General features: G+C 42.1%; 1 protein-coding gene across 3 annotated transcripts in view; it reads right to left on the bottom strand.

Annotated features, from left to right (window-relative positions):
• RNF150 (ring finger protein 150) overlaps positions 1-4,952 on the bottom strand; it is a 295,154-nt gene extending 290,202 nt beyond the window's left edge. For 2 of the 3 annotated variants that reach the window (XM_045466965.1, XM_045466957.1), the window contains exon 1: positions 4,435-4,952. In XM_045466965.1, the coding sequence (XP_045322921.1) occupies positions 4,435-4,918 (484 nt within the window). In that variant the 5' untranslated portion in view covers positions 4,919-4,952. The remainder of the gene's footprint in view (positions 1-4,434) is intronic. The other variant, XM_045466951.1, reaches the window with a different exon arrangement.
• Between the last annotated feature and the right edge of the window lie 21,693 nt (positions 4,953-26,645).

The following is a 26,645-nucleotide window of genomic DNA, read 5'->3' as shown; positions in this document are numbered from 1 at the left end:
TAAGCAGAAGGTCCCATCTATCCCATCACAAAAGTCCAGTGTGTGAGTCAACAGGGCATTCAGCCTATAGACTTGTTAGAGCATTCTGAAGAACTCACTTTAGATCATTTCCTGTATGCATTAAATCATAGTTTTTACAGTGTCCTTTCAAATTGAGAGATAATACAGAGCAGTAGTTGCAAGCACAGACTTGGGAGACAGACTGCTCAGGTTTGCAAGCCTGGTTCCACCACCTGCCACCTTCATGGCCAAGTTACCTCTCGTATCTAGGTCCTCAGTTCCTCTAGGTCTCAGTACGTCAGGGTAATAACAGTACCCCTCTAAGCGTTGTTGTAAGAATTAAATGAGCTAATACACATAAGGTTCCTGCGACATGCCTGACACAAAATAGGCACTACATGGCCAATATTATCACTTCTCAAAGAGAGAACCACAATATACTAAAGAAAAGAGTCAATGCAAACATACCAATTAAAGGAAAATGTAAAACACATTCTAGAAAATTATGAGTCCCGTAAAAAATTAATTATAGCAGCTAGTTCCTTTAAAGAGGTTAAGGCAAAGGTAGACTTTACCAATTAAAATAACGGCCACGAATGTAGCAAGAACCCATGAATTAAAACTCTTAGGGGTGCCTGAGTGGCTCGGTCAGTTGAGCAGCGGACTTTGGCTGGGGTCACGATCTTGTGGTTTGTGAGTTCAAGACCCACATCAGGCTCGCCGCTGTCACCACAGAGTCAACTTAGGATCCTCTGTCTCCCTCTCTTTCTGCCCCTCCCCTGCTTGTGCTCTCTCGAAAATAAACATTAAAAACAAATTAAAAAATAAAACTCTTAGCACACACCGACACAACAAAGTGTCAGTAAACCTCCTGTTTTCTCCTCCCACATTGGACAAGTGCTAGGATACACGGGATAGATCTCATCCTGGGCTCCTCCTCACCAAGCTGAGCTTACTCTCTAACCAGCTTAAGCACCTCTTCCATTCCTCCATCTCTAAGTACTATTAGGGACCAAGTCCCTCAAAAGTTCTTCCATTCAGATAGATGTTTAGTTTTCTCATTTCCCTCTGTCTGCACACTAGCAAAGGACAAAGACAGTAAATACACGCTGTTAAGAAAGGAAAAAAAAAAAATGGATCATTCCTACAATGTCACAACCCAGTCACAAACTGTCTCCATACACATAAATCTACCCTGTTGACCATACAGGTCCCTGCTAGGATGAGATTACAATTTAAGCCAAGACAAAGCACAAATGCAACAGGAGAATCCTTAAATGTTCAACAACCAACAGAGGGAGGTAGAATACTCTTGTCTCAAATCACAGAAGCCAGACAGGAACCAGCACAACTGCTCTGGTCTTCAAAGCATGGGAGGGTCAATAAAGAGCTCTTCCCCAGGGCCGCTATGGCCTCAGTGCACCCTAGAGTTCTTTTGGATCCAGTTTATGGATAAGCGTATCAGTGTATACAATGCTTCTAAGGGTTAATATTTATTGACTTCTATGTGCCAGCTACAGATGTAAGCATGGTCCCATCTGTAAAGGAAATATCCAGTATAGGCAAATATACAGAAAGTAGATTAGTCATTGCCTAGGGCTGGGGGTCTGGAGAGGAAAGAGGAGTAACTGCTAATGCACACAGGGTTTCTTTTTGGAATTAGTGGTGAGGGTGGTACAACTCTCCGAAGAGTAAAAGCCATTAAATTGCATACTTTAAATGTGTGAATTGTAAATGAATTCTTTCTCAATAAAGCAGTCATATTTTTCAAAAAGATTTGTAAAAACCAGTTACAAAGTAAAAGTACTAGTGTATTCAAGGAGAATCTGTGTCTTTGTGAATGAGAAACCATAATTGCAGAAGTGGCAGAAACCCAAAATTATTTCAGCAAGAAAAAAAAAATCAGAAAGAAGTTTATATGGAAAGGGTAACTGACTATTTAACTGAATTTCAAGACAGTGGGTATGTCGGGATCATGTCACTCCAAATGCATACATATTACATGATAGGTGGTGTAACTAAATTCTGACTTTCTCACCTAAAGTTAGCAGTTCCAAAAATAAAGGATTTAGAGGAGAGGCGAGATTAAAAAAAAAAAAAAATCATGCAAAGTCTGATGTTAGCTTTTTGGAGACTCTGAATTTAAAAGTTTACAAATGTAAGGATCCTCTGGATCCTTAGGAAGACGGATCCACATCTAAAATGTATACCATTTCCTAAGATGAATTTAGAAATAGGACTCCAACTTAACTAGAAAAAAGTAAAGCCTTCAAGTTCTGGAGCTGAGGGAAAGACAGGGACAGACAGATCAGTGATGGCATCTCAGCGTTTGAAACTCAGGAAACCTATTTAAGAGTAAAGTATCTCCTTATGAGACTTTAGCAAAAATCAATGCAATCTCTGACTGAAGTGTCTCCTCATGTGGCAATATGTCAAATGATAATATAGAAGTTTCATAGCTATTAGCAAATACAGTGTTAACACATTTTTGGAAACAGCATAATGAAACTAGAGAATTTTGTTTACATTTTCTAGCCTTTAACTTTCAAACTATTACTAAGCCCTTTATTCCCACTATGTTTATGCTTATGTCCCACTAAGCATCATTTGTATGGAAAATCAGCTTTCTTTAAGAACAGGCAAGTCATCAATTGATCCAATGTGTTGGCAGTTCTGGAAAACCTTTTTAGACAGGAACAAATGATGCCTCTTTCTGTTCAAAGAAGCCAAGTTTAACATTTCATGCATATGCAGAGAGAAACATTTAAAGAACCCCGAAAATTAGCTAACAATCTTTTTGGAATTTACAGAACAACAACAACAACAAAACCCTCCTCACAACCCCTCAAATCAAGGTTTAAATATTAAATGTTTAAAGATACTTTATGTGACCTAAAGTGATCTTCCATAGTCCTCCAAATCCTTGAATATCATAAAGTTTAAGTAGTGCTCCTAGGACTCAATGTTGGGGTACAATCTGTTCCACTACAAAACTGTTGAGCTCAAGAAAACATATCAATTGCTCCCAAATGCTCTATCATAGCTTTTCTAAAAAGTGAACTGCCTCTCCTCTTCATTAATTAAGGGACTGCATTTTCTGGCCTATGTGTTAAAAGCACTGAACTTTCCCCACTCCACCTGTTTGTATTAAGGTTGACAAGTTCCTTGTTGAAGACAGCTGGTGTTGATTACCAGGGACAGACCAATTCTATACTTCATTAACAGGTAATACAGCTCTCAGAATAAAACCTTGTCCCCAAGAATGCACCGCCGCCCCCCCAACAATACAGCCAAAGCTTGGTGTTCCATTTCAGTAGCATAACTGTTTATTAAAACGTGGCTTTTAAAGAAAATGACATTTTTGATTAGACAACTGTCCGAAAATGCATCTGTCATTTCTATTTCCTCCCCCTCCTTGGGGATGCCACAGCCTCAGCCCAGGAACCCCTCTGGGGAAGGAGGGCCCAACTCAAGGAGGCCAGACTGCTAAAAGTAGCTGATTATGCTGACAAGGCTGGAGAGGACTTTTTTTTTTTTTTCTTTTGGTTCCTACCGCGGAAGCATTGGCATGTCAGGCCTAAGGGTAAATAAATACGAGTTTGGGGGCAGTAATGTATTTCTAGCCCTGGCACCCTGCAATCATTAAGAAAAGCTTATTCTTTCTACCCTGAAATCGCCTCATTCTTGCCGGAAAGAAAACCTTCAGCATATTTAACCTCCCACTCAGGCAAAGGATAATGAAATACTGGAAAAGTAGGCATAACTTTATGGCCACCATGCTCTTCTTGGCAGGTTGAGGATTATTTACCATCGTGTCTGCCTGTCAGCTTCTCCGACTGCCACAGAGCACAGGGCTTTTATTATTATTTATGATGTACGTCAACCCAGCAGGGGGGAAACTCTTAATCTCCCAGACCTGAAACCTGACTTGAAGGAGCAAGTTAGCGGCGGTGAGCTGCCAGCACCAGTAACCCTACCCACCGCCTGACACAGAAACGCCTGCATCAGTAGTATACCTGATGCACACACGGGTGCAGAGCTGAGTTATCAGATCTGCTGGTTCCAAACAGGTGCTGGGCAGGTCCACAACTGAGGACAATACGTGAGCCCTGCCCCCAAACTTCACCTTCCAGATCCTTCTCGGAAGTTAGCCCACCTCAGCTAACCCACGTCCGACACTTGTCTAATCCGAACACACTCTCCGGTCTTGGTCCTCCTTCCCCCGCGATCCGATTAGTCCTCCCTTCTTTGTAAACCCCCTCGAAGTAACGCAAAGCAAAACTTAATAGGTCCGGCGAACAGAGACGCGTCTTCCGCGCAGACCTCCCAGAAAGGAGCTAGAAGGCGGGCGCTGGATCCTTCTCGGCGCCTCCATCCCCTGGGGCTCCCCTCCCCCCCGCCCGCGTCCGCCGCGCACCCGCCCGGGCCACTTACCTGCATGGGACATGGTGATGGTCTCGTTGGTGTTGGAGCCCACGTTAAAGATGACCACCGCGGAGGCGTTCTGCAGGAAGGCGTTCCGGATCTTATCCTTGTACGTGCAGTTGCCCTTGGGGATGAGGGCTATCCAGTTCTTGCCGTGGGCCGGGGCGGCGAACTTGGTGTTGGGGTCGCAGGCGAGGCGGTCGTGGGCCGAGCTAGCCATGACCACCTCCCCGCGTGCGTCCTGCTTGGGCGAGTGCTCCCCGTAGCGCCCGCACTCAGTCTTCTCGGTGTGCAGCTCGGTGCCGCCGCCGCCCGCCACTCCGGGCCCGGGGTCCGGCGCGGGCTCCGCGTAGGTGATGTTCACGAAGGCGGTGTACCATTCCTCCTTCTCAGCCACGGTAAAGTCCAGGCAGAGCAGATGCACGAAACAAAAGGAAAGCAGCCATGTTGAGAGAGCCAGACTGCGGCACGCTTGGATGAGAGACATTGCCATCTTTATCCGCCGGGGCCCCCTCCCCGCCCCCCGCGCCCTCCCCCCGCCCCGTTCCTCCTCCCCGGCCCCGGCCAAAGCCGGGCCGGCGGCCTCTCCTCCTCCTCCTCCTGCTCACTCCCGGGCCCGCGGGCCCGCGGCCGGGACGCGCAGCCGCCGCGGGGGCCGGATTCCGAGCGCGGGGATGGCGCCGGCCCCTTCCCCTTTCAGCTGGAGCTTGGCGGTAGCATTTCGCTTCACGGGTGCTGGAGGGGCGCGGGTGGAGGAGGCGCTTGGGCTTGCGGAGGAGTCCAGCTGCCGAGTGTCCAGCTCCTTGGCCCGGCTTCTGCTTCTCTCATAGGGGTGGCAGGGGCCCCAAGAGCGTGCGGGGAGGCGGCTCCGCGCGCTCCGGCCCCGGCGGGGGCGGGCGCGGCTCCTCAAAGCCCGGGGTGCTGCCGAGGGTGTCCCGGCCGCCGCCGCTGAGCGCTCGGGCGAGCGGATCCCGCTGCCGGCTCGGCGGTCGCTTTCTGCCGCGTGCCGGGTCCCTCGAGCTGTGGGCGCTGCGCTCCCGGCTCCGCCGGGTGGCCACACCGGGGACACACTTGCCGGTGGAGGGGAACCTGGGGGCAGTGGGAGAGAGGACAGAGGGGAGAACGCGGTCTGTGTGTGTGTCTGTATATGTTTGTGTGTGTGTATAATGTGTGCGTGCAAGGAGGAGCTTAGTGTGATGTCAAAGATTCTGGGCTCCGCTTGCCACGCTCCCTCGGTCTCTCTTGATGGGCAGCAGCGACCCCTGCCGGGTCTCAAATTCAACGCGATCTTTGATATGGTCCAGGTGGAGGCAAAGGGGGAAGCGACCCCTTGACCTATGAGTACAGGAACGACTTCCTGCGCGTTAAGTATAGCCAAAGAAGGCGCCTCTCGTAAACAGCCTTAGCGTTTGCAGGAAGAGCCGAAGTGAGCTCCCTAATTATCCATCCTAGGTCTAAAGGGTAGGGCAAGTTGGTAGCGAGGACTTAACAACATCACACCGGGGCTATCTTAGGGCCGTGACTACCAAATAGAAGTGTGTATCAGCATCACGTGGGGCCTGTTGAAACGGAGACTGATGGGCCCTGCCACGGAATTTTCGATTCACTAAATCTGGGTTAGGGCTCCAGAATACACCTTTCTAACAAGTTGCCGGGGGAGGCCAATGCTGCTGGTCTAGGGACCACTCTATTAGAGGGAATAAAGGCAAGTGTTCTTTCCTCCCATCTGGAAGCAAACAGGTGACACGTTTTCTTATAGAACGGGTGTTTTCTGTATAAGAAACTGGGTGAGCTATTTCTCCACTGTGGTTATTTGGGTTGTCGTGACTGGTAACAGAGGACTAACAAAGTCAGCAGGCAAGGAAGGTTTCTTTGGGTTATTAATATTTATGGTGTGTTCTCCAGGTATATGTAGAGATCACAACTAGTCAGGGGAGACCACAGCCCCTTTAGAAGAATGTTCTCAAAACTGACACAGCACAGCCCCTTATCATTTCAGTGTTCGGATGGTTGTTCTACTTTAACAGTTTCCTTGACTTGAGGTACCTGCCGTAGAAAACTACATAATGTATGTTATGGTTCTCAGTCACTTGCATTAAACGTCCCACCTGGAGTTCTTTCAGAAAACTCAGGACTCAGTGATAAAAACCAACGTCCACCTTTTCCGTAAGACCTTAGCATGTTTACAGCTTTCTGTTAATAACAGTCCCCCAGCACAACTTCTCTTTTCCCAGAAGCAGTACAAACAGCTGGTGACTGTTTGGGAGAGCAAGGAGCCCCAGCTATACCAAATTAGAAGCAGGCACAAGGAGATCTACTTAGACGAATTTGTCTCTATGGTATTTGATGTGCTGGTTTTGTGTGTTTTCCTGACTTGCTCATTTTAGAAAATAGGATTCTAGGCAATTGGGACAGTGCTTTTTATAGTACCTAATGCCAAGGAGGCAGGCATGGAGATTGCCTGGCTGTTGGTCCCTGAACCACCAGAGATCTGAGCGAACAGTCCATTGGCTGAAAACTCCCAGCTAGTTTCTGTACAGATGCCTTAGCAAACCAAGGTGGTTCCCCAAACCTTTTTATCTCTTAGCAGTTTTTCTCCAGCCACAACACGTGGAGAATCTGTATCGTTAAGAATGCGTGACTACGGCTTATCCTTTCTTTCTCTTAGAAAAGTTAGAACCTGAAGAGATGACAGGGTCAAGGAGGCAGCATCCTGGCTGGGAAATTGATTCATTACAGGAGCAGTGGGCAAATAAGTAAAATATTGAATATAATGGGAGACAGGTTTCTTAGTGTTGGAAAAAATTTTACAAATCTGGAAAGAAAGGAAACTCTGAAGAACCCTGAAGCATTGGATTAGATTAAAAGTAGGTGTGAAATCACACATGTATACACCATAGCTCTCTTCATTCAGAGGCTAGAAGCAATGGTTACATCAAGTGGCCAACAGATCTTGGTTTCCTCCAGTAAAAGGAACCAGGGCTTGAGCTGGGAAAGTCCAAAGTAAGTCTGGAACTCTTATAGGGCAGTGCTCAAAGCATGATGGGAACATGCCAAAAGGACATATGAGCCAGCTGGATGGAGCTCCCACTGGCCAAATCTGGGACAATTTGAGTGTCAAAATAAAGAATGATAGTAACTGATTATAACCTGTTGGATAAAACAGGAATCTATGAATCTGTGTTAATATAAATTAATCAATAAATATTGATAGAATAAATAAATATACGGGGAGAAGAGACAGCTCTTCCTTACGGCTGAATTCGAGCTATTAAGATTGATGAAAATTGAAAGTCACCATTCAGTAGTGTTGATTAATTCAGTCTGGAGTTTGTTTTTTTAATGTTTATTTATTTTTGAGAGACAGAGACAAAGTGCAAGTAAGGGAGGGGGCAGAGAAAGAGGGAGACACAGAATCTGAAGCAGGCTGCAGGCTCTGAGCTGTCAGCACAGAGCCAGACGCAGAGTTCCAACTCACGAACCATGAGATCATGACCTGAGCCAAAACCGGGTGCTTAACTGACTGAGCCACCCAAGTCTAGAGTCTTCAATGGATGCTCAGAGTGGTGAGTGGATGTTTGACATACAGCAGGATGTTAGCCTAGTCCTGAAGTATCTTCTGAAAAAATATGGATTGATTACAAAGGGGAAATCATGAATTTTTTGAAGGGAACCCTGGAAAACACCAGGTTGACCAGGTGAACAAAATGAGCATCACCAGTCGTGGAATGAGTTACACCACGTGGCTCCCCGTGTGCTGTGCTGAAAAGAGCACAGCCTTATTTCTGTCACATGTCTTGCCAACAGCATATGGCCTGTATCTGAATGTGGGCAAACACTGGGTGGACCCAGGCTGAGAGGCATCCTATAAGGGGAAATGTCTGCATTCTTTAAAACTCTTGAGCTTATGAGAGACAGAAAGAAGAAGTAATCAATCCAAATTGAAAGAGACTCAAGAGACATGACAACTAAATGCAACAAATGATCCTGGATTGGCTCCTGGACCATAAAGGAAAAAGAAACGGTTGGGCAAAAATTGAATAGGACCTGTGGGCTGGATGGTAGTGTCTTATCAATGCTGATTACCCGATTTGGATGAGTATATTATAGCTTGGAGAAGAAGGTCCTTGTAGGAGCACATGTACTGTGAAGTATTTAGTAGTGATGAGGCATTCTGTCTGCAACTTGCTCTTACAAGGTTCAAAACAAACAAACAAAAAAAAAAAAAACCACCAAAAAGTAATGATAATCTGTCTATAAGATCTTGGTTTCCACAGCCGCTATTGTAGAGAAGCTAGAACCCAATTAATGATAAAATAAAAAGTCGAAAGTCCACTTTTTTAGGGGGAGTAATCAGTTTCCAGCTTTGTGCTAAGGTTTCTCCTCCTGCACAGCCCTTCCTTCCTCCAGAAACATTACTTGACACACTGAGCTGGGAGTACACTAGGAAATAAAGCAAGTAAGTTTTTTGCTTTTGTTTATTCTGGGATGGAGGAAGAAACAAATTCTTTCAATCTTAGGTTATGGCAGGTAGTAACAAATGCTATAGAAAAAATGGCAGCAGTGAGAAAGGGCGACCCATTTTATATAAGGTGCTATTTTACATCGGGATCAGCTGCTGTGATGCCATGACCTTTGAACAGAATCCTCAAAGTAAGGAATCCATGTATCTATGTGGGAGACTGGTTGTACCAGGAAGAAGGAAGCACGAATACAAGGGCCTTGAGGCCAGATTGTATTTGCTGTGCTTGAAGAAGAGCAAGGAGACCACCGAGGTTGGAGATGAGTAAGAGAAAGAGAAAAGGAGATGAGGCCAGAGAGGTGGGCGCCCCTCATACGGGGCCTTGTAGTCCAGGGTAAGAACACTTTGGATTTTATTCTGAATGGGAGGAAAAATCTTTGGCGAGTTTTGAGCATGGAAATAGCATAGTCTGACATGTCTTAAAAGGGTCGCTCTGGCTGTGTTGGTGCAAGTATGGCGCACTATAATAGTAATTCAGGAAGCAGGGGATAGTGACTTGTGCCACGAAGGTGGCAATGAACAAGGTGAGAAGTGATCCTCAATACATTGTGAAGACAGAACAAACAGCATTCACTGATGCATTTGAAATGTGGCATGAAAAAAAAGATAATTTCAGAAGGTCTCTAGAGTTTGGAGCCAAATAAACTGGCAGAATGGAGTCGTCTTTTTCTAAGATGAGAAAAGTTGTCAGAGGAGCTGGTTGAGGTCAGAATCAAGAGTGTTGAATAGGTTAGGTTCAAGGTGCCTAGAGATACCCAAATGGCAATTTCAGATAATTTGCTTCAGCATAGAATCCCAGGAGGAAGATTGCTGGATCAAAGCACAGGAACAGTTTTTAAGTTATTGACGCATGCAGGATGGCTAAATTCCGATTCCAAAGATTGGCCTCTCTTCATATACTGTGTCCCAGAGTAAACTGAGCTCCCTAAAATAGTTTTTGAAATATCACCAGAAGGCAGTTTAGCGGTGAGTCCCAGCCTAAAGGGGGACTCTTTCCTCCAGCCAAGCAGCCCAGGCCAAATAGAATTTATAAGTTTCTCCAGGGTGGAGGTAGGTCTGACTTAAATGCATGAAACATGTATGTGTCTGAGTCAGAAACAAAGAGTAGCCCCAGCAGAGAATGGCAGTGCCCCATTTCTCCAAATGTTAGCAAATAGGACTTTCCTTACAGAGCATTCAGCCTCGACACTGCTTTTGCATCTTGCCATTAATGTGCGCTGTGTGTTCAAAAGAAATTCTACCATAGACTTAAAAATTTTTTTTATGTTTATTTATTTTTGAGTTATACAGAGTGCAAATGGGGGGGGGGGCAGAGAAAGAGGAAAACAGAATCCAAAGTAGGCTTCAGGCTCTGAGCTGTCAGCACAGAGCCCGCCACAGGGCTTGAACTCATGGACCATGAGATCATGACCTGAGCTGAAGTCAAACGCTTAACTGACTGAGCCACCCAGGTGCCCCTACCATAGACTTTTTAAATTTTTTTTTTAATTTTTCAAGTAATCTCTACCCCCAACGTGGGGCTTGATCTCACAACCCCAAGATTGAGTCACATGCTCTACTGACTGAGCCAGCCAGCCATCCCTCTACTGTAGATATTTATTTTTTATTTTCTTAGTATGTATTTCTTTTTGAAAGAGGGAAAGAGAGTGCCTGCATGAGCGAGGGAGGGGCAGAGAGGGAGAGAGGATCCCTAGCAGGCTCCATGCTGTCAGCCCAAAGCCCGATGTGGGGTTTGAACCCAAGAACTGTGAGATCATGACCTGAGCCGAAGTTAGACATTCAACCTACTGAGCTACCCAGGTGCCCCAATCTACTACAGACTTTTAAAAAAACTGAATGCAAACGTTTGAAAATACAGTTCCTCTTACATGTACATATTTTAATAGTTTAATAAAAGTTTAATGTGGAAAAGATTGAATGTACAGTGTTTGAGCTATATTGTCCTTTTAATTTTACACTGATTATAATTTTAGGAAATTGGTGCCCATTCAGTTTCTCAGTATAGGTCCTTTTTTCACAGTAAGTTCCTAAATAACTATTCCCGTGACTGAAAAGGAGGAAAACCCTCCAAAAATATATCCCACAGGAATGTGAAAGGGGAAGAATCCTCAAAATATAATAGGGGATTCACATGCCCTTTTGTGTAAGGGCTGGCATAATTTTTTAAATTGGTATTTTATGCAGAAACATCCTGTGTTACTGTGTTTCATGTGTTCTGTCCTAAAGATATTTTCCTCTTCTCCATCTTCCATGTTTGTTCAGGGCAATGTGCTGGAGTGGAAGAATGGGAGATTTGGTGCCAGGCAAACCAGGATGAGAATCTCAATCCTGCCACATGGGCAATTTTACTGTGCTGAGACACAGTTTTCTCTTTGATACTGGAGTGATTACACCTCCTCCAAGACCTACTAGAAGATTATTTGTGTGTGTGTGTTAATATTTACTTATTTTTGAGAGAGAGAGAGAGAGATGGGGAGCAGCAGAGAAAGCAGACAGAGGATACAATGTGGGCTCTGCACTGACAGCACAGAGCTCAATGTGGGGCTCAGGGTCACAAATGCAAGACCGTGACCTGAGCCGAAGTCGGATGCTCAACTGACTGAGCCACCCAGGCAGCCCTGGAAGAAGAGTCTAAAGGGCAATGAATATTGGGCACATAGAAGAGTGAGAAAGACTCCAGGACAGGTCAAGACAAGAGGAATCGAAGGGAACAGAATCTAGAAATTTTAATGTCCAGAAAAATGTAAAGAAAGTCAATGTATTCGTTTATGTATATGCAGTCACCTAGCTTGTGTTAGTTCCTGTGCTGGAGGCTAAGAGGAATGCGACAGGGGACCCCTTTCAAGGAGTTCAGAATCTAATTTTGGTGACAGACGTTATCATCCAAGGGAATTGTGAAGGTATAACGTGGTAATTATTTAAACAGACGTGTAAGAAGAATTCAGTGAGAGGTGAGAGCAAAAAAAAAAAAAAAAAATCTACATAGAAATGAAAACATGCAGGGAGGAATGAACCAGGTTGATTGAGTATCACAGTTAGCAGAGAGAGTTTTACCAAGAACTGGGCTTGTGTGGATGGTCCATGCAGGACACCCTACTCCTGCTCATATTCCAAGCATCTGCTGAAATGTCTGATGATAGTAATCATCAATACATGTGTTAAATAATACATAGTAATGAAGAGTTGCAATTTTTGAGCACTTAATATATATATTTAGGCACTATTTCTTTTCTTTCTTTTTTTTATTTATTTTTTTTAATTTTTTTTTAATGTTTTATTTATTTTTGAGACAGAGACACAGCATGAACGGGGGAGGGGCAGAGAGAGAGGGAGACACAGAATCGGAAACAGGCTCCAGGCTCTGAGCCATCAGCCCAGAGCCCGCTGCAGGGCTCGAACTCATGGACCACGAGATCGTGACCTGAGCTGAAGTCCGACGTTTAACCGACTGAGCCACCTAGTCGCCCCTTTCTTTCTTTTTTGTAACTTTAAATTCTAGCTGGTTAACATACACTGAAATATTGGTTTCAGGAGTAGAATCCAGTGGTTCATCACTTACATTACCCAGTGCTCATACCAACAAGTGCCCTCCTTACTACCCATCATCCATCTAGCCCATCCCCCACGCAGATCCCTCCATCAACCCTCAGTTTGTTCTCTGTTGTTAAGAGTCTCTTATGGTTTGTTTCCCTCCCTCCTCTTTTCCCCCCTTCCCATGTGTTCATCTGTTTTGTTTCTTTAAAAAAATTGTTCTGTAATGTTTATTTTTGAGAGACAGAGTGCAAGCTGGAGAGGGGCAGAGGGAGAGGGAGACACAGAATCTGAAGGAGGCTTCAGGCTCTGAGCTGTCAGCACAGAGCCCAGCGTGGGGTTTGAACTCACGAACCATGAGATCAGGACCTGAGCCAAAGTCAGACGCTTAACCAACTGAACCACCTCGGCGTCCCTCATCTGTTTTGTTTCTTAAATGCCACATATGAGTGCAATCATATGGTACTTGTGTTTCTCTGACTGACTTATTTCACTTAGCATAATACATTCTAGCTTCATCCGTGTTATTGAAAATGGCAAGATTGCATGCTTTTGATGGCTGAGTAATATTCCAGTGTGTGTGTGTGTGTGTGTGCACACCACCTCTTCTTTATCCATCCATCACCTGATGGATATTTGGGCTCTCTCAATAGTTTGTCTATTGTTAATGCTGCCATAAACACTGGGGGGCATGTAGCCCTTCAAAACTGTATTTTTGTATACTTTCGGTAAATACCTAGTAGTACAATTGCTGGATGATAGGGTAGTCCTGGGTTTAATTTTTTGAGGAACCTCCATACTGTTCTCCAGAGTGGCTGAACCAGTTTGCATCCCCACCAATAGTAGGTGCTATTTATTCTAAGCATTTTACGAAGACTCTTATTTAATTCTTGCGATGACTCTATGAGGTAGGTATCATCGGTCCCATTACATAAATGAGGGAACAGAAACTCAAAGCAGTGGAGTAACCCGCCTGAGGATATGCAACCAGCAAGTGCAGGAGTGGGGATTTTATTACCAGAAGTCTGACTAGAGACTATGGGCTTAGGAGCTATACTACTGCCCTTGGATTTCTCTTTGTGTTAGATATTCACCATCCTGCTCATTAACTTGACTCCATTTTGTAACTCGGTTTCTTTTGCCTCTGGCTAATTTCTTTGTTCACTCCAGCCAGCCTGTGTTCACTTTTACCTCCATCCACAGCCAGCTTACCACCTACTGGTGATGGGCTGTCCTGCTTCTTTGAGACCATGTACTAGCTACACAGGCAAAGCGGGAGAACTTCCAGAATCCAGCAATCCCAGTCACTTCTGCTACAAGTGCTGCACATGGAAACGCAAGGTTATGGAAAAGTTTCTTGGAGAGTGTGCAGGAAACTAACGGTACTCATTTCTTTGCTCTTTGTTCCCTTACCAATTTCTCAAATTTCAGAACAATAGCAAACTTTGCTAAAAATAACCTTTTTTCTTTTTTGCTCCTTTGAATTATCAAATGAGTTCCTCTTATTTCAGCCTTTGATATAATTCTGACTTTTAATTTGGGCTTCTTTGCCCTTCTCATTAACCAGAACCCTTCCAAACAATTTTATGGCATGAAATTTTTTGAGTGACTAAAGTCAGCTAGAAAAAATTCACTTGGGACTTGAGCCAAAACCAACAGAAAACTTTTTCACCACAATACATCTGTTTCTTTTTTTCTTTTTCATATTATTTTTTCATATGGTTATTAATTTTTTTCCAAGTGATTATGTTTCATTGGGGACATTTTCCAAAACTGGCTTCATTTCTATTCCTGTGCTTTTAAAGATCATCTCACCCTCTTTCACCAGAAAGCTGGATGGGAGAGGCTGTATCTACAGGACAAGAAAGACATTCAGAACATTGCATGCTGACCGTCCGTGACTGCTGTTAGACACAAGCAGCTTTCAATGATACTTTGTCAGAATTATTGAAGGGGAAAGAATCCAGGCCTTTTCCTGCCCTTTCTATTTGGCTGTTTGGAGGGATGCTTTTATAAATAGTTTCCCTTTTCTGATGAAGCCCATTGCCACTGGGTGGGTGAACAGCAACCGGCACAATTGAGGGAGACAGACTTAGGCCTGAAGGGCACTGGTGTCAGGTCTTAATCTCAGCTCGGTGCCTAATTTGCTATTTAGGTCAAGTCTGCCGGACGACTAATCACTCATTTGGGCATACTTTCCTCTTGATACTAATTCCTAAACACCCATTGAGCTGTAGTAATAGAGACCCCTCCCAAGACGACAGCATTCATGTATTTCCACTGACTGATTCTTCCGCCACAAAGTGAGGATACCCAAAAGGAACAAGGGATAGAAAATAACGTTTGTGTATTTTCCCTCAGAAGCGGGCCCTCTGCCTGTTGTCATGTATGTTATCCAGGCTGAGTTCTTGCCACAGTGCTACCAGTGACTAACGTGACAGCTGAGACAATCCCTTCAGAGTCTCTTTTCTATAAAAAGAGGGTGTCAGAACTGATGATTTCTACAGACCTGTCCAACTCTCCCTTTCTGTGGATTTAATGATTCTCTTAGTCAGGTTGCATACGACTGTGTATTTCCTTTCCTGTTATTGTTGCTGTTTAGACTTGACTCTATTAGGGTCTCCAAATGGATCCCAAGAACTTACTTGGAATTTCTAGCTACTCAGTGCTCTTGACAAAAGAAGAGGCTTTCTGTCTTTGGAAATGATTTCCTCTTTGAGTATGGTGGGAATGAAACTTCGAGGAAGGTGACACCAGCATGGCCAGCCAGTTCATCCAGTTACACCATGGAGAGCACTGGGGTGATGGGAGTCAAGGAGAGTTCCCACTCACGTCTACTATTATCATTTATTATCAGAGATGTCACTACTGACCAGATTATATGTAGGATGTAAGGCCCACATTGGCCCTTCCCAGAAATGCTGCCATGTTTCTCTATCAGTTCACTTTCCACTCCTCTTTAAATATTTTAGTTTCTTATTCTTAGCGTACAATCCCACCACAAATTTGAATGAGAAAAAGAAAGACTTAAAAATTTCTCATCTTTCTCCCATCTGATCAAAAAACAATCTACTTTTACCCCCATTTTATCATTCACTGCTGTTTAAATGCAGAAAACACCCTCCAGCCTATCAAGGCCAACTCTTTTGCTCATAATCTTATTCCCTCTTGCCTTCTCTAGGACTTGGCTTTCAGAATTATCCCCTTCCTCTCCCACATTATTAATCAATTCATTTTAACTGGACTATAAGCACATAAACATGCTCAAATATCACCTAAAACACTTTCCTACTGGGGCGCCTGGGTGACTCAGTCTGTTGAGCATCCAACTCTTCGTTTTGGCTCAGGTCATGATCCCAAGGTTGTGGGATTGAGCCCCAAGTCGGGCTATGTGCTGAGTGTGGAGCCTGCTTAAGATTCTCTCCCTCTCTCTCTCTCTCTCTCTCTCTGTCCTCTCCCTTGCTGACACACTCACTCTCTCTCAAAAAAAAAAAAAAAAAAATGAAAGCAAAAAACTTTTCCTACTCCCCCAGCTACTACCTCATTTCCTCTCTCTTTTCATAGCAGAACTTTTCAGAAGCAAAGGCAATAGTAAATGTCACCCCATTCCATCCTCTACCCACTTTATTCTGTCTTCTGCCCAGCCACTCATGGAAAAGTCTCTGGTCTCCAAAGACACCGTTTTGCCAAATCCAATGGAAACATTTCTGTCCTCACCTTATGTAATCTCAGCAACACTTGCCATGGTCAGCCACAGCCTTCTGCTTGGGACACTCTTCTCTTTTGATTTCCTCAGTACTATTTGGCTTCTCAGTTCAATATGTAAATGTTGGGGGGGCCCTAGGACTCTGCACCTAAGAGTCAAATGTTGCTGCGGCCCCTTTTCTTCATTTTGTACTCTATTTAGGAAATCTATTTCCTTCCATTTGTAGGTATCTCATCTTTGATCTGAGGACGCCTGAATCTATTTTCTTGGAACCCCCAAACACATGTACCCTGTTGCCTCATTTACATGTCCATACTGATAATTTATGGATATCACAAAAGTAAAGTCAAACTCTGAGCTCCTAATTCTTCCCAGTCTTATCATTATATGGCAAATGGCACCATCACCCACTTAGGTACTCAAGCCAAGAGTTGTTCTTAATTCCTCCATTTTCCTCACCCCACCCATTTATGTAATTCAATGGGCAGTTCTGTTAATTCAGTCTTCAAAATAAGTCTCAAGCCTACCCTCTCCTCTCCATGTCCCCTGTTGCCGCCTTAGTTCAGTCCTACCAGCCCTTTTCATCAAGATGAATACCGTAGTCTCCCAACCAGAATAAGGGCTTCCCTCCTCCACGGGACTCAACACAGCAGTTAAGGTGAATTTAAAATATAAATCTGATTGGGTCTGTCACCACTACCTCATTAAATGAGTTTATGGCTTTTGTGATCTGTCCCTGCTTTTCCTGAGGCTGATACCTTCCCCTTAATCACCTCAGCCATAGTGCTTTCTTTTGGATCCTCAAATGTGGCAAGCTTCAGTCCCTTTCTCCTCAGGGCTTTTGCACGTTATTCCTCTATCTAGAATGCTCTTTCCCTATCCATTCACAGGGCTAATGCTTCTGTCTTTAATTGTAAATTCCACCTTCTGAGAGATACTTCCCCTGAATACCCTCCCTAGGAGGGGGTGGGACCCTTCAATTATTATCTTTCCCATCTCTTGGCTGGGGTGGGGGTGGGGGGACAAAGCATGTGGGGAGAAGCAAAATCTTCACCATATTGGATATATGGGGCTTATTCTTTTGTTAAGAATTATAACCACCATTTGACTGGATAAGATTTTGTGATCTGTAATCTGACATGCATTTGCTCAAAAGCCATTATTCCAAAACATAATTGGGATCCTCACAGTATGTATCTGACCAGCCTTCCCAACCCACTTACCGGCAGCTATGCCACATTGATAAAGCTTGTATTTTGTTGAAGTATTCTACAATTAGCAATTATCATACTCTATACAGTTGTTTTGGATTCTAGTTCTTAATGATTCTTTGTTTTTGAGAATCCCAGTCCAGTTACTTAGGGATGAACGTGAATTTTATGTAGAAGATTGACTTCATAATAGACTATGTGGCTATTGTGCTGAATTTTGTAGTTGATGTTTACTAATGCTTTTAGGGGCACAAATATGTCTAGGCACCAGAAAATTTCTGATAGAGATGATTCCTTTTGTGAAAAAAGATAAGGATGGGACAATTATATATACATTTTTTTCATAAAAGGATATGTAGAAAAGGCATACTTAATTACTTTGGACAATATTTTCTATAGAACTATATGGTTCTTTCCTAAATACTAGAAATAAATGGCATGAAAGCAGAGAGCTTATCTATATTTCTATGTTTAGAAAGGACTGACACTTAGTAAATAGATTCTCAATGAATATGTGTAGGAAGAAGGAAGGAAGAAAAGGAAGGAAGGAAGGAAGAAAGGAAGGAAAGGAAAGGAAAGGAAAGGAAAGGAAAGGAAAGGAAAGGAAAGGAAAGGAAAGGAAAGGAAAGAAGGAAGGGACAAGCTAATTGATCAAGGTACCACCAGTAACAAAAACATGCTGCTTCAGCTAAGCATTAAATGTGATAGTATAGTATTTATAGGTATAGATATTAGAACAGAACAATATATGTTCTGGCTTGAACTTTAAAAATGGAAATTTCTGTAAGGTCTAGATTGAAAGACAATCCTGGCCATTTAAGACATTTATTTCACATTTTCATTGTGCTTATTCCAGAAAACAATTGGTATAGATTTATAAAATCAAATGTAGTAGAAATTAGGCCAATTAAAAGAGAAAACTAAATCAATTAAAAAGAGTATAAAGATAAATGTGACCAGCACAAGAATGTTTTAATCACTGTTCTTGAGTGCTAAGTTTGGTCAAAATTTCCTAATAGGGTGTAGAAGGAAACATTGGATTAAGTAGTTTTTTATTTGTTTGACAAAAGAATAAAGGCAATTTGTCCTAAAAGATATATTTTTTCTTTATAACTGATTTCAGTATAATCACTTTCACTGTATTTGTTATTGTAGGATAATAATAATGTCTCTGTTTTTTTGCAAAATACACAGTCATGTTCAAATGGACATTTCAACATTGACCCTTTATAAAACTCAAATGAAGGCATACAATGGAGACATTACTATAGAGCATATAAAAAGGAAATAATAAAAATATTTGCAAAATAGAAAGGCTCAAATTCTCAAAAGTGCATAGCAAACACAAAGTAAATACTGTTACCACTATAACTTATTACTACTTCTGCTATTACAGCAGCTTATGAGGCATTAAATGAGGATCCCAAATGTGTAATGCACTATAGTGGGGATCATTCCTGTGCTATTTAAGCAAATAGTTGGCAAGGATCACTATTAGATAGAAAATAAAAATATATGCCCGTATACATATACATATTCATATACGTGTTTGTTTTGTCTATATTTAACTTTCTTGCCAAATATAGGAGTGATCTTGGGGATTTGTTTTTAAAGTTTTTTTTTTTGTTTTTTTTTTTGGAGCGAGAGAGAGCATGAGTGGGGTAGAGGCAGAGAGAGAGAATTCCAAGGAGGCTCTGCTCTGTAAACACAAAGCCAGACAGGGGGCTCAAACTCACAAACCATGAGATGACCTGAGCTGAGATCAAGAGTCAGACGCTTAACCGACTGAGCCACCCAGGTGCCTTACTCTTAAATTTTAATTCTCAATTCACATCCTCAGATTTATTGGTGATGATAGTTGCAGGAAAGAGAACATTCAAATCACTTAGGTCCAGATCTCAAACTTTGGAATAAACCATTATTCTCAACCCTGGCTACATGCTGGAATCACCTAGGAAGGTTCTTTGTTTTGTTTTTCTTTTTGTATAATAGCTGCAGAGATTTGGATTCAGTTGACCTGAGTTAGGGCTCTGATGATGATAATTTTAAAAGCATTCCAGGTTGGGGTGCCTAGGTGGCTCAGTCGGTTGGGTGTCCGACTTCGGCTCAGGTCATGATCTCACGGTCCGTGAATTCCAGCCCCGCGTCGGGCTCTGTGCTGACAGCTCGGAGCCTGAAGCCCGTTTCAGATTCTGTGTCTCCCTCTCTCTCTGACCCTCCCCCACATGCTCTGTCTCTCTGTCTCAAAAATAAATAAATGTTAAAAAAAAAAAAAGCAATCCAGGCTGAGAACCATGGATAATTTGGATAATTAAGAAAGAAAGAAAGAAAGAAAGAAAGAAAGAAAGAAAGAAAGAAAGAAAAGAAAAGAAAAAGAAAAGAAAAAAGTAAGTATTTAAAACAATAATAATAGGTAATAACTGTTATACCTCAACTCCCACAATGGTCAGTGTTCATAATTAGCTAAATAATTTCCTGAACTTTACCGAAATTAGGTGTGTTATATAAGTTTTTAAATGGCAGCTAAAACTGTATAGAATTTAAATAGTTTACAAAATACTGTTAAGGTGACAAAAAGAAAATAAACACTGGCCTATGAATAAATAAATACAAATTGAGTTAGAAATATTTTCATTTAAAATAAATAAGATGAAACTAATAAAAACATGCAAAGTGTAAAATATTATGAAGCCTAGCTTAATATGAGGCAGGCAATAAAGAAACATAAAGCTATTATAAAGACAATTTTAAGAAACTCAACAGGCTATATAACTAAAATATAGACAGATCATTTCCAATTAATAGGAGTGAGTGAGTGAGTATGTGTGTGTGTTCTTGTGAATAGTATAGTTGACCATTTATCACATAGTAACTTCTGTGGGCTGGCCAGTGATTTACTGTGTATTTCAACTCTTGCTGTATTTGGCGTGGCTATACTAAATTGAATAATCTTTAAAACCAGGTATTCCAAAAAGAAAGAGAAAAATCTCATTATCTGGTGTATAGACAAAAAAGGAAAGACAAATCATGTCATCTATTTACCCAAAATAGAAGTCTCTTGGGTGCCTTTGTGGCTCAGTTGTTAAGCATCTGACTTCGGCTCGGGTCATGATCTCAAGTTCATGAGTTTAAGTCCCACATCAGATGAGCTCGAATCCTGCTTTGAGTAAAAACATGAGCCCCTCTGCCTGTGAGCCTAGCTTCTCTTTCTCTTTCTCCTTCTCTCTCTCTCTCTCTCCCCCTTGCTCACTTGCACCCTCTCTCTCAAAGGAAAAAAAAAAAGTCTCTCATGGGTCAAGGCCTATATGGAAAAATGTATGTTATGGAAGATCCAATGCTCAGGTTCTACCATGGTTCAGGTTCCCAGCTTTTAGATCTTGTGAAGATTTGAGGAGTCCGATTGTCAGGCTATCACTGCGTCAGGACAGATGAACAGCAACCATCAGCTGCCTCAGTGTGTCAGACATTTTCAGTGCCCTGTTGCCTCCCACCTACAGCCTCTTGCTGGTCCCTTTTCCTGATACATTGGAGAGGAGAACTTAATTTCACTGATTAAATCTCTCTAGGACTCAGGAAGAGGAGATGTGATCTAACCAACAATTGAATTTACTATTTTATATTACTGAGGGACATGCGTTTAATGGGTCAGAGACAGAATTGGTCCACTGGACTGAGTCAAAGCAATTTAAATTCACATCACACTGTGGATCTAAATAACAGAGACTTTGACCCTGGGGAGGAAAAACATCTGCAGGTGAAACATTCCTTGTAGAGACTGAAACCTTCCCCAACACTTTTTATCCCAACCTCAATTATTATATGATTACAAATAATAATAATAATAATAATAATAATAATAATAATAATAATTGTTTGCTTAATTTAAAAATTGTTCACATCATTCAGAGAATTTTAATTTCGTTGTTTAGGAAAAGGAGTCAGCATGTATCATCATATAATACAAATTAACTATCCTTAAAGTATAGGTTAGCCCATCTTCTCATTTTTGAATGAAAATGGAAGTCCCTATGAAGTCCCTAGGAATGATATACAAAAACTGTAATTACCAGTGATATGGCTCACAGAAAAACTTGTTGAGGATATAATTCAAAGGTAAAAAAAAAAAAAAAAATCAACATTTGGAATGAGACTATACACGGCTCCTTACACAAAGTTGCCATTGAATATTAGCCAAAATCTGGAACACTCTTAGATAGGAAACCTACCAAATAGCTCTGCTGGTGCCCATCTTATAGGTCCTATATCTCACACAAGACAAGTTTATTATCTGCACCTAGAGAACAGTACAATCTGTTGGAGGCTTAAGGAATCGATAAATAACAGTCTTTCCACTCAAGATTAAAACAAATTGAGAAGTAGACTAGGATCCAGACAGGTGGAGGCAGTATCTTAGCTTTATTACTGGTAAAAAAAAAAAAAAAAAAAAAAAAAAAAAAAAAAAAAAAAAATTCTTTGGAGAATGTGACTGTATTTGTTATGATAAGTAATGCTGTTTTGTTAAAAAACCAACCCCAAAATCTTAGTAGCTTAATACAACAAAAGTTTATTTCTTGCTCATGTGAAATCCATTAAGGATGTTCCTGTTTGGTAGGTGCCCATCAATATGGTTGGTCATTCAGTGATCTTCCATAATGTGACTCCATCATCCTCTAGGGTTTTGGAACATTCTCCTGAAGTCTCTACTTCCGGTCAATAGGCTGGAGAGAGAGACTGTGAAAGACTACACAGGAGGTTTTTATGAGCCAGTAGTGGAAGTGGCTCACATCAGTTCAGCTCACATTTGGTTGCCTCAGCCACGAGGCCTGACCTAACACTAAGGAAGACTGGGAAAGCGGGGAATTCAGTCTAGTTCTATGTCCAAAAGCTAGAGGAAATGGGTTTTGGTGAAAACATAGCAGTCTTGGCCCAAGTAGTGCGATCTCAGCCAAGTGGGCCTGCTAACATCTCCTCCCTGTGGTAAGCCAGCGGATTCACCCCTTAAAGAACAAGAGAACATCCCTGCAGGGTAGACCTTGCCTCACTGAAGCTCACAGCATGGCTGAGGGAGACACGCAGACCACACCCTCTCTGTAGGCAGGCAGATTCCAAAGAGTGGAGAGGAAAGGGTTAATGGAACATTACTAATTTTTTTCTTCCAATCTCATCAGTCAGAGACAGGGAGAAGAGAGACTCAAGGAATGCTGCTCCAGAAAAATCATGCCCCTTGGAAATAGCTTTTATTCTACCCTGGCCTCCCTGACACAGCTGCCTGAGTAATCCTGCTAAAACAGAAGACAGGTAGTGTCAGTCCTTTGCTCAAAAGCCTCCAGTGGTGTTCCATCTCACTCAGGGAAAAAGGAAGGCTTTCAGAATGCCCTATGTGGCCCCAGTCAACGTCCCTACATCCCTGTCCCCATGTGCCTTCACATCCTCTTGGTTCACTCCACTGCAGCCACACAGGCCTCCTTGCTGTTCCCTGTGGATGCCTCTCACCTCAGGGTCTCCTCACCGGCTGTTCCCTCTGGAAAGCTGTTCTCCAAGGTATCCAAGTGGCTCACCACCTCACCTTCTCCAGACCTTGTTCAAATCTTTGCTTCCCTGTTCACTTCATTGAAAATGGATACTTCTCCTCTTACATTATCCACTTCCTTTCCTGCTCTTCCCCCTCCCCCGTACTGATCTCCATTTAACATAGTATACAGTTGATTTTATTGACTGTCTTTCTCCTCTCCTTCTTACCCTCCCACCACCAGAATTTAAATTTTAAGAGGGCAGGGATTTTCATCTACTTTCTTTACTGTTGTAACTCTAGGACCTGGATTAGTTCCTGGACTATAGTACACACTCAGTAAACAATTCTGGAATGAATGAATGAATGAATTAATGAATCAGGTATATTAAATTAATTTTTGTATTATTTGATTTGCAAATAAGCTTTGGTTTTTTACAGTTGTTAAAGAATTGTAAAAATAGCACAGAAGAAACCCAGTTTTATACTTAAACATATTTAAACAATGCTATGACAAGAGTAAGTTAAGTCAACACTTAATTTTTTGAAATATACTATTCTAGGTAGGTTGATAATAATCTGGAAGAATCAGAGAGTTGCTGTAATATTAGAATTAGGAGAAAACTGAAATATTATCTAACCTAACATTTTACCTTAAAACAGAATACAACAATTCCAGCATTATGGGAGTGGTTTTGTTTGTTTATTTTAAATTTTTCTGTGCCTCCTTGGGTGCCAAATTTTCAGGATTTTGTGGCAGGGGCATGATTTTCTTAATCCTTATAACATTTGTATTTACATATAATTTGAAATTCCCTGACGAAGGCGATGTGTTGCCATGATAAAATGAAAGTCTTCACAGAAAATTCAGAAATGAAAAGCTGTTCTAATGGATTTAACAGATAGATATTTTTGGGAAATATTTAATTCTCGGAAATAAGCATGATGTCAGTCTGCCATGTGTCCTTTTACAAATCTTTCATTTCTGTCCAAAGAAATATGTAGTTTAGTAACAGGGATAAAATTGTCATTTACTCAATTTTAACAATGGCTTTTATGCAATTAGTCCGTCTCAAGCAATTTGGGGAAATGCTGCTATGAATCATTAGAAATACATGAAGGTTTGAACTGTGAAGTTTTATTAGAGAATTATATTATGCCACAGGGACTCTTCAGTGGGTAACACAATGTCAAGATGAAAGCCACTTAGGAATTCAGTTCTATTGCCTGTGTCACTGGAGGGTGGGTTGAACACCCACACGGTGAAATTTTGCTAGTTATATGAAAGGAAAACATGAGAATTCTTTTTAAAGGTATTAAGTTTTAACATAGCTAAATAATTAGTCTAGGAGGGAATAGTCTGCCCTCTTGAAAAAATGAATATGGACTGTCTATTATTTCAGTCTGTGATGACTTTGTTACTTTAATATAACACATTGCAAATCACAAAATGTCATCCATTTGTTCTTTTACTATTTAGTTATTTATATGTATCAAAAGAAAGTGAAATTTATTCACAGGAAGCGTTGCCCTCTATTTTGCTGATGTAGATAATGGATCTCACTATAAATTATGTAGTAAGGTCTTCCCAGCCCTTCGATTTGCTCTATCCTCATTTTCAGGGCCAATTCTCAGTTTTATTCTGCTCTATAAGATGTTTGAGATACACTAACCACTTCTGGGGGATTAAAAAAGGGCAGTTCAAACTGTATTTTTGTTATTAGGATAAACTTCACTTCATGCTGCACATATATGTAATATCCTGTGATGAGAAGCACTTCAAATTAGCCTGTGAAAACAATTCTAGGCTGTGTTTTTGAATAACCAAAAGCATGTCCCCAGGAATCATTCACAACATCTTAATTATACACTTTGCTTACAGTATGCATAATTATATTCTTCTTTTCCTGTCTTAGGCTGAGAAAGTTTTTCAATTCTTACAAATGCTGGGGGTGTACTGTCATTAAAAATGTCAAAGCACTATCAGGAGAAGTTGGTCAGAGTTAATGCAAGTTATGGGCTGAGTTGTGTCCCCCACCCTACCCCCCAAAGTCACATATTGGAGTCCCAAACTCCAGTACCTAAGAATGTGTCTGTGTTTAGAGAAAGGGTCTTTAAAAGGGTAATTCAGTTAAAATGAGGTCATTAGGGTGAGCCCTAACCCAATCTGACTGATGTCCTTATAAGAAGAGGAAATTTGGACACAGGTACAGAGGGAATACCTTGTAAAGACACAGGGAGAAGATGGTCATCCATAAAGCAAGGAGAGAGTCCTCAGAAGAAACCACCCCTGCTGACACCTTGATCTTGGACTTCTAGATCCCAGAACTATAAGACGACAAACTTCCATGTTGAAAGCCACCCAGCTTCTGGTACTTTGTTCTGGTAACTCTAACCAACTAATACTTAATAAAACAATAAAGGTAAAACACCTTCAGTTGTTTTACGCCAGAAGATAGTGGTATAGTAGATTAAGAATAGTCTAGAAGCGCCTGGATGGCTCAGTTGGTTGAATGTCGACTCTTGGTTTCAGCTCAGGTCGTGATCTCATATTTCTTGAGTTTGAGCCCCACATTGGACTCTGCTCTGACAGCAGGGAGCCTGCTTGAGATTCTCCCTCTCCCTCTCTCTGCCCCTCCCCTGCTCACGTGCATGTGCACATGCTTTCTGTCTCTCTCAAAATAAACAAAGTCAAAAAATAGTCCAGAGGGATGTAAGATCTCCATGACCTATTTTTCTATTGGTTTCCCAACCTCATTGTGGTGTTGCTTAGAGCAGAGATGATGTCTAATTTGTCTTTGAACCCCCTGCTCTTTGCACAACAGTGGGTGCTCCTACATCCCTAATGAACAGATCAATAGTTCACTGGGGGAGATGTGCGGCAATGACACTCTGTGTGTTCAGATGTGGTTTAATGCAGGGTTGAGAGAACAGGCTCTGGAGCAAGATTGCCTGAGGTTGAATCTCTGGTCTGCCACGTACGAGTCATCTGCTCTTGGACAAGTGTCTTTATCTCTCTATGCTTCTGTGTCCCCGTGAGTAAAACAGAGATCATCATTACATCTGCCTCATCAGTTTGCTGTAGTAAATGAGTACACACTTAGAATGGTTCCAGGCACAAAAAAAAAGACACCCAGGAAGTCTTTGCTATTAAATTAGTTATTTCGAGTAGGTCCGGAGAGCATGTGACAGAGACAGCTCTGCCTCAATCGTTGACATATACTAGGATTCTGGGTCTGGTGACAGTGCTGTCAGTTCTTTGGCCAAATTCCAACTTTTGTCCTTCCCAGTAAGCAGCCAAATCCTCCCCACTGTGGGAGAGGAACTGGCTTATATAAAGCCAAAAAGGAACTTTGCAGCCTGCATAATAAAGAGCAAGGTCATTCTGCCCTTCCTTCACCTGTCTGCAGCTCCACACTGTCATGTTAGGGTCACTAAGGCAAGCAGTTGTCTCCATTGACTGGTAGTGACTTTAGATCAGAAGCATAAATATTGGGGGACTGGGGAGAGGTTGAGAGGAGTCAGAGAACGCACATACTTACACATAAGTCAAGGCCAAAATCTCTGCCTTACTTGACCTCCTTGCAATCCTGGTATATACCGAGAGAGAGAATATGCCCACCTGCAGCAGAAAACTTAAGCAGTGGTACTTAAAATGCAGTCCACAGACTTGAGCTCAAAGGGGACATAAATTAATAGGTGAATTTAATTTGGGGAAAGCTTGGGTTAGAAGTTGAGCTC

The sequence above is a fragment of the Leopardus geoffroyi genome, chromosome B1 (assembly GCF_018350155.1).
Source record: "Leopardus geoffroyi isolate Oge1 chromosome B1, O.geoffroyi_Oge1_pat1.0, whole genome shotgun sequence".
Classification (NCBI taxonomy): Eukaryota; Metazoa; Chordata; class Mammalia; order Carnivora; family Felidae; genus Leopardus; species Leopardus geoffroyi.
This window is presented reverse-complemented; position numbering and strand designations above follow the sequence as displayed.